This window comes from Lampris incognitus, chromosome 5 (assembly GCF_029633865.1).
Source record: "Lampris incognitus isolate fLamInc1 chromosome 5, fLamInc1.hap2, whole genome shotgun sequence".
Classification (NCBI taxonomy): domain Eukaryota; kingdom Metazoa; phylum Chordata; class Actinopteri; order Lampriformes; family Lampridae; genus Lampris; species Lampris incognitus.
Window position 1 is genome coordinate 29856521 of NC_079215.1, and position 16226 is coordinate 29872746.

At 44.5% G+C, this 16226-nt stretch overlaps 1 protein-coding gene across 1 annotated transcript in view; it reads left to right on the plus strand.

The window, feature by feature from the left end:
• Window positions 1-16226, plus strand: part of coro2aa (coronin 2Aa) — a 40389-nt gene that overhangs the window by 20733 nt on the left and 3430 nt on the right. Inside the window, exons 3-10 of the mRNA XM_056279923.1 lie at window positions 2554-2670; window positions 3340-3489; window positions 3994-4173; window positions 4747-4863; window positions 5765-5869; window positions 5971-6067; window positions 9509-9621; window positions 9779-9869. Of these exons, the coding sequence (XP_056135898.1) occupies window positions 2554-2670; window positions 3340-3489; window positions 3994-4173; window positions 4747-4863; window positions 5765-5869; window positions 5971-6067; window positions 9509-9621; window positions 9779-9869 (970 nt within the window). The remainder of the gene's footprint in view (window positions 1-2553; window positions 2671-3339; window positions 3490-3993; window positions 4174-4746; window positions 4864-5764; window positions 5870-5970; window positions 6068-9508; window positions 9622-9778; window positions 9870-16226) is intronic.

Consider the following 16226-nt stretch of genomic DNA (forward strand, 5'->3'; position numbering starts at 1 on the left):
GCAGCAAGATGAAGCATGCACTACGTAATGACGCAATATCGAAAATGAAAAAACCTGAATAATTTGTTAGATTTTTTTTCCGGATTTTTTTCTCCCTAATTGTATCCAGCCAATTACCCCGCTCTTTCGAGCCGTCCTGATCTCTGCTCCACCACCTCTGCTGATCCGGGGAGGGCTCCAGACTACCACATGTCTCCTCCAATACATGTGGAGTTGCCAGCCACTTCTTTTTACCTGACAATGAGGAGTTTCTCCAGGGGGATGTAGCATGTGGGAGGATCACACTATTCCCCCCCAGTTCCCCCTCACCCCTGAACAAGTGCCCCCATCGACCAGAAGTGCTAGTGCAGCGACCAGGACCCACATCCGGCTTCCCACCCACAGACACGGCCAATTTTGTCTACAGGGATGCCTGACAAAGCCGGAGGTAACACGGGGATTTGAACGAGTGAGCCCCGTGTTGGTAGGCAACGGAATAGATTGCCACGCCACCTGGATGCCCAATCTGTTAAGATTTTTTTATGTGACCTTGACCATGCATAATGGAATTGACACACAGGAATTTCATTTTAAAAGCATATTGGGTCAAGAACAGTCATCATTTTTTTGTATATATTTAAAAAAAAAACTGCAGGATTGCAGGCCAGTCATGAGGCCCTAGAGGTGCAAGGCCCTGTGCGGTCACACGCTTCACACAGCCCGTGCTACTGGATGCAAATGCATTTCATAGTATAAAAACCCTTACAGGTAAATCAGGACTGGCAAAGCTTTCACTCCTGCAGGTGATAATAGATTAAAATAACCAATCTAGTTATCTTGACATTATTGTTCATTGAATTTCCTCTGACAAGGGCCAATGTAGAATAAAGCCATCATGATAAGGAACTTAGAAGTCTTGGTTGAGCTGAGGCTAACCGAGACATTTTTATGGCGTGAATGATTTCACGCACATGATTTTGAATTGTATCATCCTGTGAGACTGGCCTGGCCATCTCTCACTATAACGAGGGAGAAACACTGGGAATTATAAAAGTTACCACAGAAAAAAACTCATTTTATCCCGTCTTCGACACTAGAGGACCAAACCTTTTAAAAACGTCCTCTAAAGAGTCAAATTCTAATTCTCAGAAGTCTCAGATTAAGCACCGGCAGTCAAAGTCAATGGTAACCAAGGAAAGGGCTCAGTTTTCCCTTTTTTTACAGAAATGGTTTGTATATTATTTTCTTCTGATATGCTTCAAATGTTTCTGGGGTGTTTTTTTTTTCTTTTACGTTTTCTTTTACTTGATCTATTTATTGTTTAGTAGGTCATGTAACGTTTCTTTGTTCTTGTGCACACCTGGAGTTGTCAGCTCTGCTCTGAGTGAGTGTACTGCTCTCTATAAATAGTACAAGGCCAGTCGAGCCAAAACTGTCTTGAAATGCCAGGAATCCCCTGGCAGCTAATCTGACACTATTTTCTACATTGTATGTGGTCCTTTTCCTCTCATTTCTCTGTCGTATCTCCCCTGACCCTCTGGTCTGCATGCAATTTATCCAACTGAGAGGTGCTGTTTATGCTTATTAACAGATAGACAGGCATTCCTCAGAGCCACGGTGATCTCTCAAATGCACTTGTCTCGTCACTCATTGTGTTGTGCAGGACCTTCTCAGTTGGCGCTGGTTAAATTAACAATCTTCCCCAGACCAAAGTGATTCATTCATATCTCTCTCTCTCTCCCTCCCTCTCTCTCTCCAGCTTTCCCTGTCTTTATTTCTTTAAAGGAGGTCAGTGAATTTATCACCGCCCTCCTGTTATGAGCAAAAATTGCATCAACGCTCAGGAATTACATATCTCATTTATTACCCGCGTTTCAGGAGGAGGTGAAACCTCACCACCTTTCCTTTCCCACCTATGAACATTTACACAGCGTTGTTCTGTGCTGAATGTATCACACGCAGGCACGCATACACATGCGCCATCCCTGTCATCAAACAGAATTATTACCAGTTGTTCTGAGTCACTGATATATTGATGTAGACCCCAGCATGCGTGTGTGTGTGTGTGTGTGTGTGTGTTATTGTGTTTGGGGCCATAATGGACAAACACACACACACACACACTCATCTCTGTGTGTGTGAAATACCCATTTCTGTCTAAATACCTTGAAGAAGTGTCCGTCCAGACAAAAGCATAGTAAAACCACAAGTAATATTCTGCGACTGTTCATTTAGCATGTAGCAGGATTATGAAATTCCACCGTTTGTGCTTCAAACAAAATCATCTGAGTGAGTGCAAATTCTCTCCTGTTCCCCCTGCATTTAAGGAAGCCCTGCTGTAAATCCTGTAGACACTGACAGCTTGCAGGATGGGGTCAACTGTCTTAATCTATGGAGAAGAAGCTGTCTTATTCCCATTCTTGAGAACCAGGGAGGTAGTCAGACAACTGCCAGATGAGGTCACCATTACCAGAAGGAACCGTTTGAAATCTGATAAGAACTATAAGAAAAGCCCTTTAACAATACATATAGATTTATATTTATTTGTTTGTTTCATGCTCTGTTGAATTTCAGACGGGGAAGGTCGACCCTCACCATCCCAGAATATCAGGCCACAGAGGCAATGTGTTGGACATCAAATGGAACCCATTCAATGATTACTGCATTGCCTCCTGCTCTGAAGACACAACAGTTAGTCAACACACACACACAGATGCACACATGCGCCCACACAAAAACAAAAATATGTAACATCTTCACAGTGATTCACTTGAGTGTTGTGGTTAGGACACTATGGTTAATCCTTCTCTCATACACAAACGAGCTCACACACACAGACATTCACACTGACACGCACACATATTTTCACAGTGATTCATTATGAGTGTAATGGCCCCTGTGCAATAGAAGCATGTAGAAGCAAGGTGATAATTTTATTGCATCGCAGGATGGCTTTGCAGAACTTGTTGAAGCCATTCCATGCATACCACCACTCTGAGCAAGCAGAGCAGGTCAAAACCAGACACTCTTCAAGAGAAATGAAAGAAAGACTCAACAGGTTTTCTCACCTCTATCATTTACTGTAAAAAGTATACCCAGGATTGTGTCATCCGCCTCATCTTCCTTATTAGAAAGACCATGTAACCCAGTTTATCTGCATTTCACACAGTTTAAATATTTGTAAGTGTTAACGCCTGCTTAAAATAAAATGAATCAGAGGGAATGCAAATCAATTTGATGGCATGTAAAAATTGCGTCACAAAAAATTATTATGGTTAAATATAAATACACCTAAAGAGATTTATAAGTGCTCTGTGTGGTTGGTTGATTGATTGATTTTTGATTCTGCATTTGTAATAGGTAAAGGTGTGGGAGATCCCTCCTCATGGTGTGCTGAAGAACCTCACTGTACCATGGAAGGAGCTGCAGGGTCACAGTCGCAGGGTGGGCCTCATTGAGTGGCACCCCACGGCTAACAATGTGCTCTTCAGCTCCGCCTACGACTACAAGGTTACACATTAATGTCTTGCTGTCACTCACACACACACACACACACACACACACACACACACACACACACACACACACACACACACACACACACACACACACATGTCCTGAGTCTAGCACTTAGGAACGCATAACATTTAACATATAGGCATTCTGTGGTGAAATGTAGTCAGACAGGTCTCAAGTATTTAACTGCCATTTAGTTCTTGTATGAAGATTATCATAATGATTATAAGACTTACCATCACTGACACACACTACCAGGCTCTTAGCATTCATTAAATTACCAATCAGCCACATCATCATGAAAAGGTGTTTATATAGCTGCTTTTTGCACAGTAGGTCAGATGGCTGATTGAGGTGAGGTGGAAAACATAACATAACAGCACTTTAACAGTGCACAGTTTCAGATACTCCTCACGTTACCTGTTTCACTCATGTGGTTTCACAGTGCAGCGTCCAATCTGTGCCGTCAGCAGCTCATCTGTGTGTATCCTCCACCAGGTGATGATCTGGAACCTGGACTGTCCAGAGCAGGTGATAAAGAACCCAGTACGGACCATCAGTCAACACACTGATGTTGTCTTGTCCATGTCCTTCAACACGGATGGCAGCCTCTTGGCTACTACATGCAAAGACAGGAAGATCAGACTCATAGAGCCACGCACAGGCAATTTATTGCGGGTAACTGCTCTATGGGTGCATATTATATGTATGTGTGTGTGCATTAGTTTGAGATTGTCTGACTTGCAAAATCCATGAAGTCGGATTCTGAAGAGGGGAAGAAAAACAAATGTACTTTTCAATGTGAGAGGCGAAACATGAAGTGAACCCATTGCATGACAACCACCATTGCATGGGTGGGATAGTCATGCCTCTTTACCCTTCCCATGTAATGGACTCCTCCAGCACCTTATAGCCAAAACTGACACCTCTACCTTGGCCTGGCTCACAGCATACTTCCCCGGACCCCTGGGTCAGCAACCCATGACTCATGCACTTAATATTTGTCTTTTCTCACCCTCTTGGGCCGTCAAACAAGCTTACGTGTCAGTAGAAAGTGCCACAACACAGTGCCATAGTTAAAGTTTAGCGCTGAATGCATATTTTTGACAGTAGAATTGAATTATATTTGGTTGAAAACCATCTTCAGAAGTTTATGGTTTTCTACAAATCACCCAACTGCTCATGTAGGTCAGAAGATGTGTGTTGCTGTACATACCTCATTTACTGTTTGTTGGGGTTTTTGGTTTGTAGGATGCCAACTGTAAGACACATAAAGCCAGCAAGGTGCTGATCCTTGGCAACATGAAGAGGCTTTTAACAACAGGTTCTTCACGCTGGAATGTACGACAGATAGCACTGTGGGATCAGGTGAGGACTAGAACATTATTTTACATTCATACATGCTAATTCGAACCAATGTCAGCCATACCACTCGTCGCCTGAGATCAGGCAAGACAAGTCGAAACACTACCTGAGAACTGAAATCAGAGCACAGCAGTGACTAAGAAAAAGATGAAAAGTAAAAAAAGAGTTGTTACAATCTTTTTTGTCAAGCTCTTTTTTCTGCAAATTAACGGGAAATTCTGTGATGTTTAAAATCCAGTCCCTCGTACTGCTTAGTGGTACCTGTACCACACAACTACACCATCTAGTGGACAAACTGGTGAACAGGCCAATGAGCCCATCAAGAAACCATCATCAATCCACAAGTACTCTGACACTAACTGTTGGAAGTTGCACCGGGCTGAATCTATTATCAGTGATTGATGCTTTGATGTGGATAATGGTATCATGTAGGCTAAGCATTTACGATGCAAAAAAAATGACGTGAAAGTCCCTTGTGCCATATTTGTGAGCAAGCATTTACGCAAAAGCCCAGTTCTGCCAACAAGCTTATACTCTATCCGATGTACCAAGACATTGACAAACCTGTCAGTGGATACCATAAAGGAAGTCTGGGTATGCTGTCATGAATCCACAAGACTGATTCACGGGCAGCGTGTCTTTGGAGTTATCAGTTGAGCACCCTTCTTGACTGTTTTTTTTATCAGTTTTTTTGTTTTGATTTTCGTTTTGTATCATCCCATCACAACTCAATTGATGGAGATGATAACCAGCAAATCTTACTGACTGGGGCATGGTCTATGTGTTCTAGCTACATGTCATTTGTGTCTGTGTACTGGATTTAGGTGTATATTCAAATCTGTGTGTGTGTGTGTGTGTGTGTGTGTGTGTCTGGGTGCATGCGTGCGTGCGTGCGTGCACACAGGATGATCTCTCTGTGCCTTTGTTACAAGAAGACTTGGATGGTTCATCAGGGGTCCTCTTTCCTTTCTACGACCCTGATACACACATGCTATATATTGTCGGGAAGGTGGGTCTTTCTATGGAAGCACTGGTTCATTAACCATCAGCTGCTGACCACAATATATCCCTGAATAACACACTGCTCAAATTTCCCCCTATTTTTCTCAGGGCGATGGAAATATCAGGTACTATGAGATCAGCTCAGAGAAGCCGCACATACACTACCTGACAGAGTACCGCTCGCTCCTACCTCAGAAAGGAATGGGTAAGGATCACATATGTTCAAATACACACACATGCACATCAGTACTAAAATACACACCGTTGGGGCATCCGGGTGGCATAGCAGTCTACCAACACGGGGGATCGTTGGTTCGAATCCCCGCGTTGCCTCCGGCTTGGTCGGGCGTCCCTACAGACACAACTGGCCGTGTCTGCAAGTGGGAAGCCGGGTGTAGGTATGTGTCCTGGTCGCCACACTAGCACCTCATCTGGTCAGTTGGGGCACCTGTTTAGGGGGGAGGGGGAACTGGGGGGAATAGCGTGATCCTCCTACTCGCTATGTCCCCCTGGTGAAACTCCCCACTATCAGGTGAAAAGAAGCGGCTGGCGACTCCACATGTACTGGACGAGGCATGTGGTAGTCTGCAGCCCTCCCCGGATTGGCAGAGGAGGTTGAGCAGCAACCGGGACAGCTCGGAAGAGTGAGATAATTGGCCGGGTACAATTAGGGAGGAAAAAAAAATCCTAAATAAATAATACACACCGCTGCAAATACACTGACGGCCATTATGTGTTTTGTCTGGAGAGATTTATAAATATATAACTCTATAAATATACAGATAACTCAGCATTATTTGAAAACTGAACCTGCTGATCATGTTATTTGAAGTGACACAAAGAAGACCACCTAAAGCCGTGGTTGCCATGAAGAAAGACATAGTTATAGTCAGAGGTGCACATAAGTGGTGCGCAGGTGCGCATGCGCACTTAAAATATTCAATGAGCACCAGATTCAAGTGTTTTACCGCGCATTTGCGTACCAAACATTTTGCAGTGCAGAGTATGAGCCACTAATTTCTCCAAAATGTCAAAGAAGCAAGCGACATTGAGTAATTTCTTTGGTGTTCCTCCACCTCCACCAAAGAAACGCCATACTGAACCAGAACCAAAGTCAAAGCGTAAGTTTTCAGAGAAATGGCTGCAGGACATCGGCTGGCTTCAAACAGATGACGCCCGCACTGAGATGTGGTGTAAACTATGTCGGGAAAATCCCACATTAGCGGATAGAAACTGCCACTTTTATATGGGGACGAAAAACTTCAGCCATCCAGCTTTTGATAAGCATGCAAACAGCAGAGAACACCAGAAAGTAGTGGAAGCTATTGCTAACAGGCGCAGCCAGGACCAGAGACCCAGCGGCCCGCTCGACAGGTGGCAAGACAGACTGACGGAAGAACAACATCAGGCACTGACAAACATGCTCTGGTTGGCCTTTCACAAAGCGAAACACGCACGTCCTATGCGTTCATATGAGGAGGATATTCCGCTTCTCAAGAGGTTAGGAGTTAACGTCGGGACTGCTTATCATTCGCGAGAAGGGGGATCCCGCATCACGGACAGCATCGCTCAGACAATAAGTTCAGAGTTAAGTGAAAAACTGAAAGCAGCTGAATTTTGGGGTGTGCTTTTCGATGGATCCGAAGATATAACAAAAACGGAGCAGGAAATTGTGTACATTGTTTCTGTGTCCCGCAACGGACAATACAGCTCAGACTTCCTTGGATTAATTAATCTGGGGGCCAACCGAACAGCACAGGACATAGTGGATGGACTTGTGCAACTGTTCAATGATTGTGGTTTAGCGGAGTGGAAGGCAAAGTTGGTGTCGGTACGCAGTGATGGAGCAGCTGTCAACGTTGGAGTTTACAACGGGGTCGTTCCCAAATTACGTCAGATGGTGGATATCGGGGATTCCCTTGTGCATATCCTGTGCACCACCCACACGCTGGAGAACTGTGCTAAATCAGCTGATCGTGCGGTCCCATACTGTGAGTCATTTAATAAATCTATCATCACTTTGCTAAGCTTTTACTTAAAGAAAGGGGGTGCAAAACGAATTGCATAACTACAAAAGATATGTGAGGAGAAAGACATTGATTTTGTCAAACTAGGTAAGTTCCACAACATCAGATGGTCTGCATGGAGACAAGAGACTCTGTTTAAAATATGGAGAATGTTACCAGCCATTCAGATCCAAGCGGCAACAAGTGATGACAGTAGCCTGAAACATATCAGCACAGAGCGTTTTCGTTGTTTCCTAGCCAACATGCTTGATGTTGGGAACATTGTACAGTTCACCTCCCTCAGGTTCCAGAAAGACAGTCTGACTATTGGTGAATGCAAAGATGAGCTCATGGTTGCTATTGGACAGTTGACGCTACTGATGGGCAGTGAGGGCAAGTACAGGGAGGAGACTGTGGCACATGCTGAAGCTGACAGGGATAAGATTGATGTGTTGAGAGCTTTAATTCATGAATTTGAAAGCAGATATGAATCCCTCAAGTCATGCGATCACTTTTTGATTTTTGATCTTACAACTTGGCCTAATGAAATGAAAAACCTCCACGGTTTTGGCAACACAACACTTAGTAACATCCTTGAGAAATATGACGCCAGCATGCATGTTGACAAAGATGAAACTTTAAGAGAGTGGATGCGTTTAAAGCAAGCTGGAAAACGTTTGGCAGCCTCCTCTGTGCATGATCTAGTCAATGTAGTGAACACCAGCAACCCAGGCAGTTACTCCATCATTCAAAAAGTCCTTCTGCTGTCTCTTACACTGCCCTTGAGCAGTGCTGCGTGTGAGAGGGGATTTTCACACCTGAATATAATAAAAAACAAGTACAGATCCTGCCTGTCAGCCTATCGCCTCTCATCTCTAATGCACATCCACTTATCTAAGTTCACAACAGAAACCTTTGACCCAAAGCCAGCAGTAGACTTGTGGATGCAAACAGCTAATCGTAGGGTGAAGCAGCGAGAAAGGAGCAGGCCTAGTACATCTGGTGTTTTTGAAATAGAGGAAGACAGTCTGGAGGGGAGTGATGAAGATGATGATGATGTCCTGTAGGACAACAGAACTTTCAGTGCTTTAAATAGCAGGATCTGTTGTGAGTTTGATTTGGTTTTCAGTGTTTGAAAAAGCAGTCATTTGTATATTTAGTTTTCAGTGCTTGAAGAGCAGTCATTTCATTTGAAAGTCACATGTATGGCACTTCAAAGAACAGACATTTTGTTGTAACCTACTGCTTTTGTTCATTTTCAATTGAAATTAAAGTACATGTAATGTTATCCACGTATCCCTCATATTTTGTTCATTTTGTGAGGTGGGTGGGTCATGAAAAATGCATTTAAAAAAAGGTGAGCACCAAGCAAGAACCTCAGGTGCTCCTTTGAGAACCAGACCAAAAAAATTATGTGCACCCCTGGTTATAGTATATGTTTTAGGGCATTATGAAATGTGCAAGATTTCAAGACATGTATCTATTGATTTGAAAGAACATTCCCGGAGTTTGCTTAGTTCTTTAGCATGGAAATACCCATTTTTTTAGATGGTAAAATGCACTATATTGAATCCAGTGTGTAGGTTTTGGATTCACATCTGGAACAACGTAACTGATGCTGCCTGTGTGCCGTCCTCTAGGTGTCATGCCAAAGAGAGGCTTGGATGTGAGCTCCTGTGAGGTTTTCAGGTTTTACAAGCTGGTGACAATCAAGAGTCTCATTGAGCCTATATCTCTGATCGTACCTCGCAGGGTAGGAGTGCACTAACTCACACATCCCACAGACACTCAAATCTAGAGAGAAAGAATTACCATTTTGCAACCCATCATCATTTTTTGCATAGTAAATGTTAGACAGAAAAGTAATTTTGTTTGTGTGTGTGTGTGTGTGTGTGTGTGTGTGTTAACAGTCAGAGTCATACCAAGAAGACATCTATCCCAAGACGGCAGGTAACCATCCTGCGCTGACCGCAGAGGAGTGGTTCAGTGGTATTAACAAAGGTTAGGACCATCATGTGTGTGTGTGTATCTGTGACCCCATGTATTTATTTATATATATATATATAAAGATCTTATTATTCCGCTTCTCATTTGTTTAGCACTTTTAGCAACACCATTGACGGTTTTTGAAAAAAAAAAACCCCGCTATCTATCTATCTATCTATCTATCTATCTATCTATCTATCTATCTATCTATCTATCTATCTATCTATCTATCTATCTATCTATCTATCTATCTATCTATATTACATTACAGTCATTTAGCCGACGCTTTTATCCAAAGCGACTTACAATAAGTGCATTTAACGTAGGAAATCAGGAGAACTGCTAGCCATCAGAGGACATAAGTGCATCTTCTGTCTAAACAAGCATCTAAGAGCAAAACTGGTGCTAAAGTAAAAGCGCAAGAAAGAGATTTTTTTTTAAATAAATGAGTGAATGCAATAAGTGCTAAGAGCAAGTGACAGGGTAGTAGTTCTTGAAGAGGTGAGTTTTCAACCTGCGCCGAAAGATGGGCAGCGACTCCACTGTCCATCTATCTGTCTATCTATCTATCTATCTATCTATTTATATGGGCAGCATGATGGTGCAGTTGTTAGTGCGGTTGCCTCACAGCAAGAAGGTCCTGGGTTTGAGCCCCGGGGTAGTCCAACCTTGATGGGTCATCCCAGGTCATCCTCTGTGTGGAGTTTGCATGTTCTCCCCGTGTCTGCGTGGGTTTCCTCCAGGGGGTCCGGTTTCCTCCCATAGTCCAAAGACATGTAAGTCAGGTGAATTGGCCGTACTAAATTGTCCCTAGGTGTGTGTGTGTGTGTGTGTGTGTGTGTGTGTGTGTGTGTGTGTGTGTGTGTGTGTGTGTGTGTCCTGTGATGGCCTGGCGGCCTGTCCAGGGTGTCTCCCCACCTGCCGCCCAATGATTACTGGAATAGGCTCAAGTATCCCCGCAACCCTGAGAGCAGGATAAGCAATTCAGATGGATATATATGATAAGCAGTTCAGATGGATATATATGTATATAAATATATATATAGCGTTTTTTTTTTCCGAAACTGTCAATGGTGTTATAAGTGCTCAACTAATGAGGAGTGGAATATCAACACAGATACAGGAAAAAAAGTTTTAGTACGTTGCAGTACTGGCCTGTTTCGTGTGACTGAGTGTGCGTCGCACGTCATGCGATGCGCGCTCTAATGAGTGCGCGTTGCATTTCTGATGAGTCATCAGAAATGCGATGTCATCAAATCATCATCATCAGAAATCATCAGATATCATCAGCAATTCTGATGAGTGCGTATTGCATGTCACAAGAGATGCGATGCACACTCATCGGAGTGCGCGTTGCATCATTAGCAGCTGATGAGTGCGTGTCGCACGAAACAGGCCTGTACTGCAATGTATTAAAACTTTGTTCCTGTATCTGTGTTGATATATATATATATATATACACTGCTCAAAAAAATAAAGGGAACACCTAAAAACACTATATAGACCTCGATGAATGAAATATTTCAGCTGAAAATCTTTATTTATTAGACAGAGGAATGTGTTTAGAGCAAAATAACCTAAGAATGATCAATGGAAATCAAAATCATTAGCCCATTAAGGTCTGGATTCAGAATCATACTCAAAATCAAAGTGGAAAATGAGAACATAGGCTGATCCAACTTCTGTGGAAATTCTTCAAGACGATTCAAAATGAGGCTCAGTAGTGTGTGTGGCCTCCATGTGCCTGTATGCACTCCCTACAACGTCTGGGCATGCTCCTGATGAGACGACGGATGGTCTCCTGAGGGATCTCCTCCCAGACCTGGATCAGGGCATCGGTCAACTCCTGGACAGTCTGTGGTGCGACATCGCGTTGGCGGATGGTACGAGACATGATGTCTCAGAGGTGCTCGATTGGATTCAGGTCTGGGGAATGTGCAGGCCAGTCCATAGCATCAATGCCCTCGACATACAGGAACTGCTGACACACTCTGGCCACATGAGGACGAGCATTGTCATGCATGAGCAGGAACCCAGGGCCCACTGCACCAGCATATGGTCTGACAATGGGTCTGACGATCTCATCCCAGTACCTAATGGCAGTCATGGTACCTCTGGCTAGCACGTAGAGGTCTGTGCGGCCCTCCAAGGATATGCCTCCCCAGACCATCACTGACCCACCGCCAAACCAGTCATGCTGGAGGATGTTGCAGGCAGCAGAACGTTCTCCACAGCGTCTCCAGACTCTCTCACGTCTGTCACACGTGTTCAGTGTGAACCTGCTCTCATCTGTGAAGAGCACAGGGCGCCAATGGCGAATCTGCCAACCAAGATGTTCTCTGGCAAAGGTCAATCGGGCTGCACGGTGTTGGGCTGTGAGCACAGGCCCCAATTGTGGACGTCGGGCCCTCATACCATCCTCATGCATTCTGTTTCTCACTGTTTGAGCAGAAACCTGCACATTAGTGGCCTGTTGAAGGTCGTTTTGTAGGGCTCCGGCAGTGCTCCTCCTGTTCCTCCTTGCACAAAGGACCAGATAGCGGTCCTGCTGCGGGGTTGTTGTCCTCCTGCGGCCCCCTCCACGTCTCCTGGTGTACTGGCCTGTCTCCTGGTACCTCCTCCATGCTCTGGACACTGTGCTGGGAGACACATCAAATCTTCTTGCCACAGCATGCATTGATGTGCCATCCTGGATGAGCTGCACTACCTGAGCAACTTCTGTAGGTTGCAGATACCGCCTCATGCCACCTCTAGTGGTGAGGGCACTAGCAAAATGAAAAACTAACCAAAGATCGGCCAGAAAAGATGAGGACAGGCAAATGGTCTGTGGCCACCACCTGCAAATCCATTCCTTTTATAGGGGTTGTCTTGCAAATTGTCTAATTTCCACCTGGTGGAAATTAGACAATTTACCAACAGGTGAAATTGATTCACAAATCAGTGTTGCTTCCTAACTGGACAGGTTGATATCTCAAAAGTGTGATTGACTTGGAGCTACATTGCATTGCTTATGTGTTCCCTTTATTTTTTTGAGCAGTGTATATATATATATATTACTATGGGGTACCATGGGATTTGTAACCAGATACGTTATTTAAGTATATTAATGCAAAGTGTAAATGCACACATCATGCATTGCAATTCGCAATGACATTATGATCAGATTACTGCCAGAATCATCCAGGTGAAATATAATCCACACAAAGTGCTTACATTGGTGAGACAGTACTGCCCAGGGACTAGTAGTAATAGCATCCTTGCAGCCAGCAGTTAAATGTAGTATATGGGTTCATTCTTTAGTTTGCCGTTTGGCACGAACCACTCCCATCATAGTAAAAGATTTGCTGTATATACATTCACAGCAATTATAAATACAGTTGTACCAAACAACTTGCCACTGTTGATGCCTCCAAGTCATTGAATTGACCCCTTCAAGGATTTTGGACTGTTTGATGGATGGTTCTGATGAAAACAGACAGACTTTCAGCCTCCCCACCCACTTCTTTTCTTTGCACAGTTTGCACAAAAAATGATTTCCGATCACAAGAAGACAACAAGAATGCATATAAATGTCAGGTGGGGATGCAAATGCATGAACAGATTGATCATCCCCCAGATAAAATATGGAGATATGGTTCACTTGATAATATCCAGGTGTAAATGTGCGGGAGGGTATTTGATATACCTCCTCTTGCTGCTCAGTATGAAGAGCTGGCGGTGAATGAGACGAAATCAGATTTTCAAATGAACCTGCAGGATTTTTTTTTCTTTTTAGTTTGTGCTCTTCTTCCATAGTTGTTTCCCCCTTAAGCTTACCATAATGCTCGTTTTTTTTTTGTTTCCCCCCCCCCCCTTTTTGTTCCATGTTGTATCTGGCCAATTACCCTACTCTTCCAAGCCCCCGGTCACTGCTCCACCCCCTCTGTCGACCTGGGGAGGGCTGCAGACTACCACATGTCTCCTCCGATACATGTGGAGTTGCCAGCTGCTTCTTTTCACCTGACAGTGAGGCATTTCGCCAGGGAGACAGCGCATTGGGAGGATCATGCTATTCCCCCTCCCCCTCGAACAGGCGCCCTGACTGACCAGAGGAGGCACTAGTGCAGCGACCTGGACACATACCCACATCCGGCTTCCCTCCCGCAGACACGGCCAATTGTGTCTGTAGGGACGCCCTACCAAATCGGAGGTAACGCGGGACTTCGAACCGATGATCCCCGTGATGGTAGGCAACGGAATAGACTGCTACGCTACCCGGACGCCCCCATAATGCTGTTTTGGCTCACTTGCCAATGGTCACATTATCATATTCGGTATGATAATTTTACAGTTTTACTGGTTTCTGCTTACTGTCCTGCCAGTTTGTTTGTTTAACTAACATTATTACCATGGCCCACAAAAATATATTCACATCCCCTGCTCTGCCTCCCTCAGCTTCTCATTGGCTGTGATGTGCTCACGTTTGTCAAAAATGCACTTTTCAGAAACAAGCAATAGCTTTACTTTTTTTTAATCCAGTGGCATAAATGTAAAATGATGGGGGGAAAAAAAGCTTTCTCTTATGCAAGCATACTTTTACTCTGTATGAATGAAGGGACTTGACCTTGCATGTTAATGTGGTACCTCCTCTCACCCCTGATTTCTCTACCAGTGATTGATGTGCGTAAGCATCCGGTTACTGTGGTGGTCTATTCCGTTGCGTACCAACACGGGGATTGCCCGTTCAAATCCCCTTGTTACCTCCAGCTTGGTCGGGCATCCCTACAGACACAATTGGCCATGTCTGAGCTGGGAAGCCGGATGTGGGTATGTATCCTGGTCACTGCACTAACGCCTCCTCTGGTCGGTCGGGGTGCCTGTTCAGGGGGAGAGGGGACTGGGAGGAATAGCATGATCCTCCCACGCGCTATGTCCCCCTGGTGAAACTCCTCACTGTCAGGTGAGAAAAAGCGGCTCGTGACTCCACATGTATCAGAGGAGGCATGTGGTAGTCTGCAGCCCTCCCTGGATTGGCAGAGGGGGTGGACTAATGACTGGGACAGCTTGGAAAATAGGGTAATTGGCCAAGTATAATTGGCAAATTTTCAATTTTCAAGAACAAGGGTGATGTGCAGAACTGTAGCAACTACAGAGGTATAAAATTGATCAGCCACAGCATGAAGATATGGGAAAGAGTAATAGAAGCTAGGTTAAGAGGAGAGGTGATGATTAGTGAGCAGCAGTATGGTTTCATGCCACGAAAGAGCACTACAGATGCAGTGTTTGCTTTGAGAATGTTGATTGAGAAGTATAGAGAAGGCCAGAAGGAGTTACATTGTGTCTTTGTGGATTTAGAGAAAGCATATGACAGGGTGCCGAGAGAGGAGGTGTGGTATTGTATGAGGAAGTCGGGAGTTGCAGAGAAGTATGTAGGAGTGGTGCAGGATATGTATGAGGGAAGTGTGACAATGGTGAGGTGTGCAGTTGGAATGATAGATGGGTTCAAGGTGGAGGTGGGATTACATCAAGGATTGGCTCTGAGCCCTTTCTTGTTTGCAATGGTGATGGACAGGTTAGCGGATGAGATCAGGCAGGAGTCTCCGTGGACTATGATGTTCATAGATGACATTGTGAATCTGTAGCAAGAGTATGGTGCAGGTTGAGGGGAGCCTGGAGAGTTGGAGGTATGCACTGGAGAGAAGAGGAATGAAAGTCAGTAGGGGCAAGATGGAATACCTATGCATGAATGAGAGGAAAGACAGTGGAATGGTGAGGATGCAAGGAGTGGAGGTGATGAAGGCATATGAGTTTAAATACTTGGGGTCAACTGTCCGAAGTAACGGGGAGTGCAGAAGAGAGGTGAAGAAGAGAGTGCAGGCAGGGTGGAGTGGGCGGAGAAAAGTGTCAGGAGTGATTTGGGACAGAAGGGTTCCAGCAAGAGTTAAAGGGAAGTTTTATAAGATGTTTGTTAGACCAGCTATGTTATATGGTTTGGAGACAGTGGCACTGATGAAAAGACAGGAGGCAGAGCTGGAGGTGGCAGAGTTGAAGATGCTAAGATTTTCACTGGGAGTGATGAAGATGAAGAAGGACAGCATTAGGAATGATTATATTAGAGGGACCGCTCAAGTTGGACAGTTTGGAGACAAAGCAAGAGAGGCAAGATTGAGATGGCTTGGACATGTGTGGAGGAGAGATGCTGGGTATATTGGGAGAAGGATGCTGAATGTGGAGCTGCCAGGGAAGTTGAAAAGAGGAAGGCCAAAGAGGAGGTTTATGGATGTGGTGAAGGAAGACATGCAGGTGGCTGGTGTGACAGAGGAAGATGCAGAAGACAGGAAGAAATGGAAACGGATGATCCGCTGTGGCGACTCCTAATGGGAGCAGCCGAAA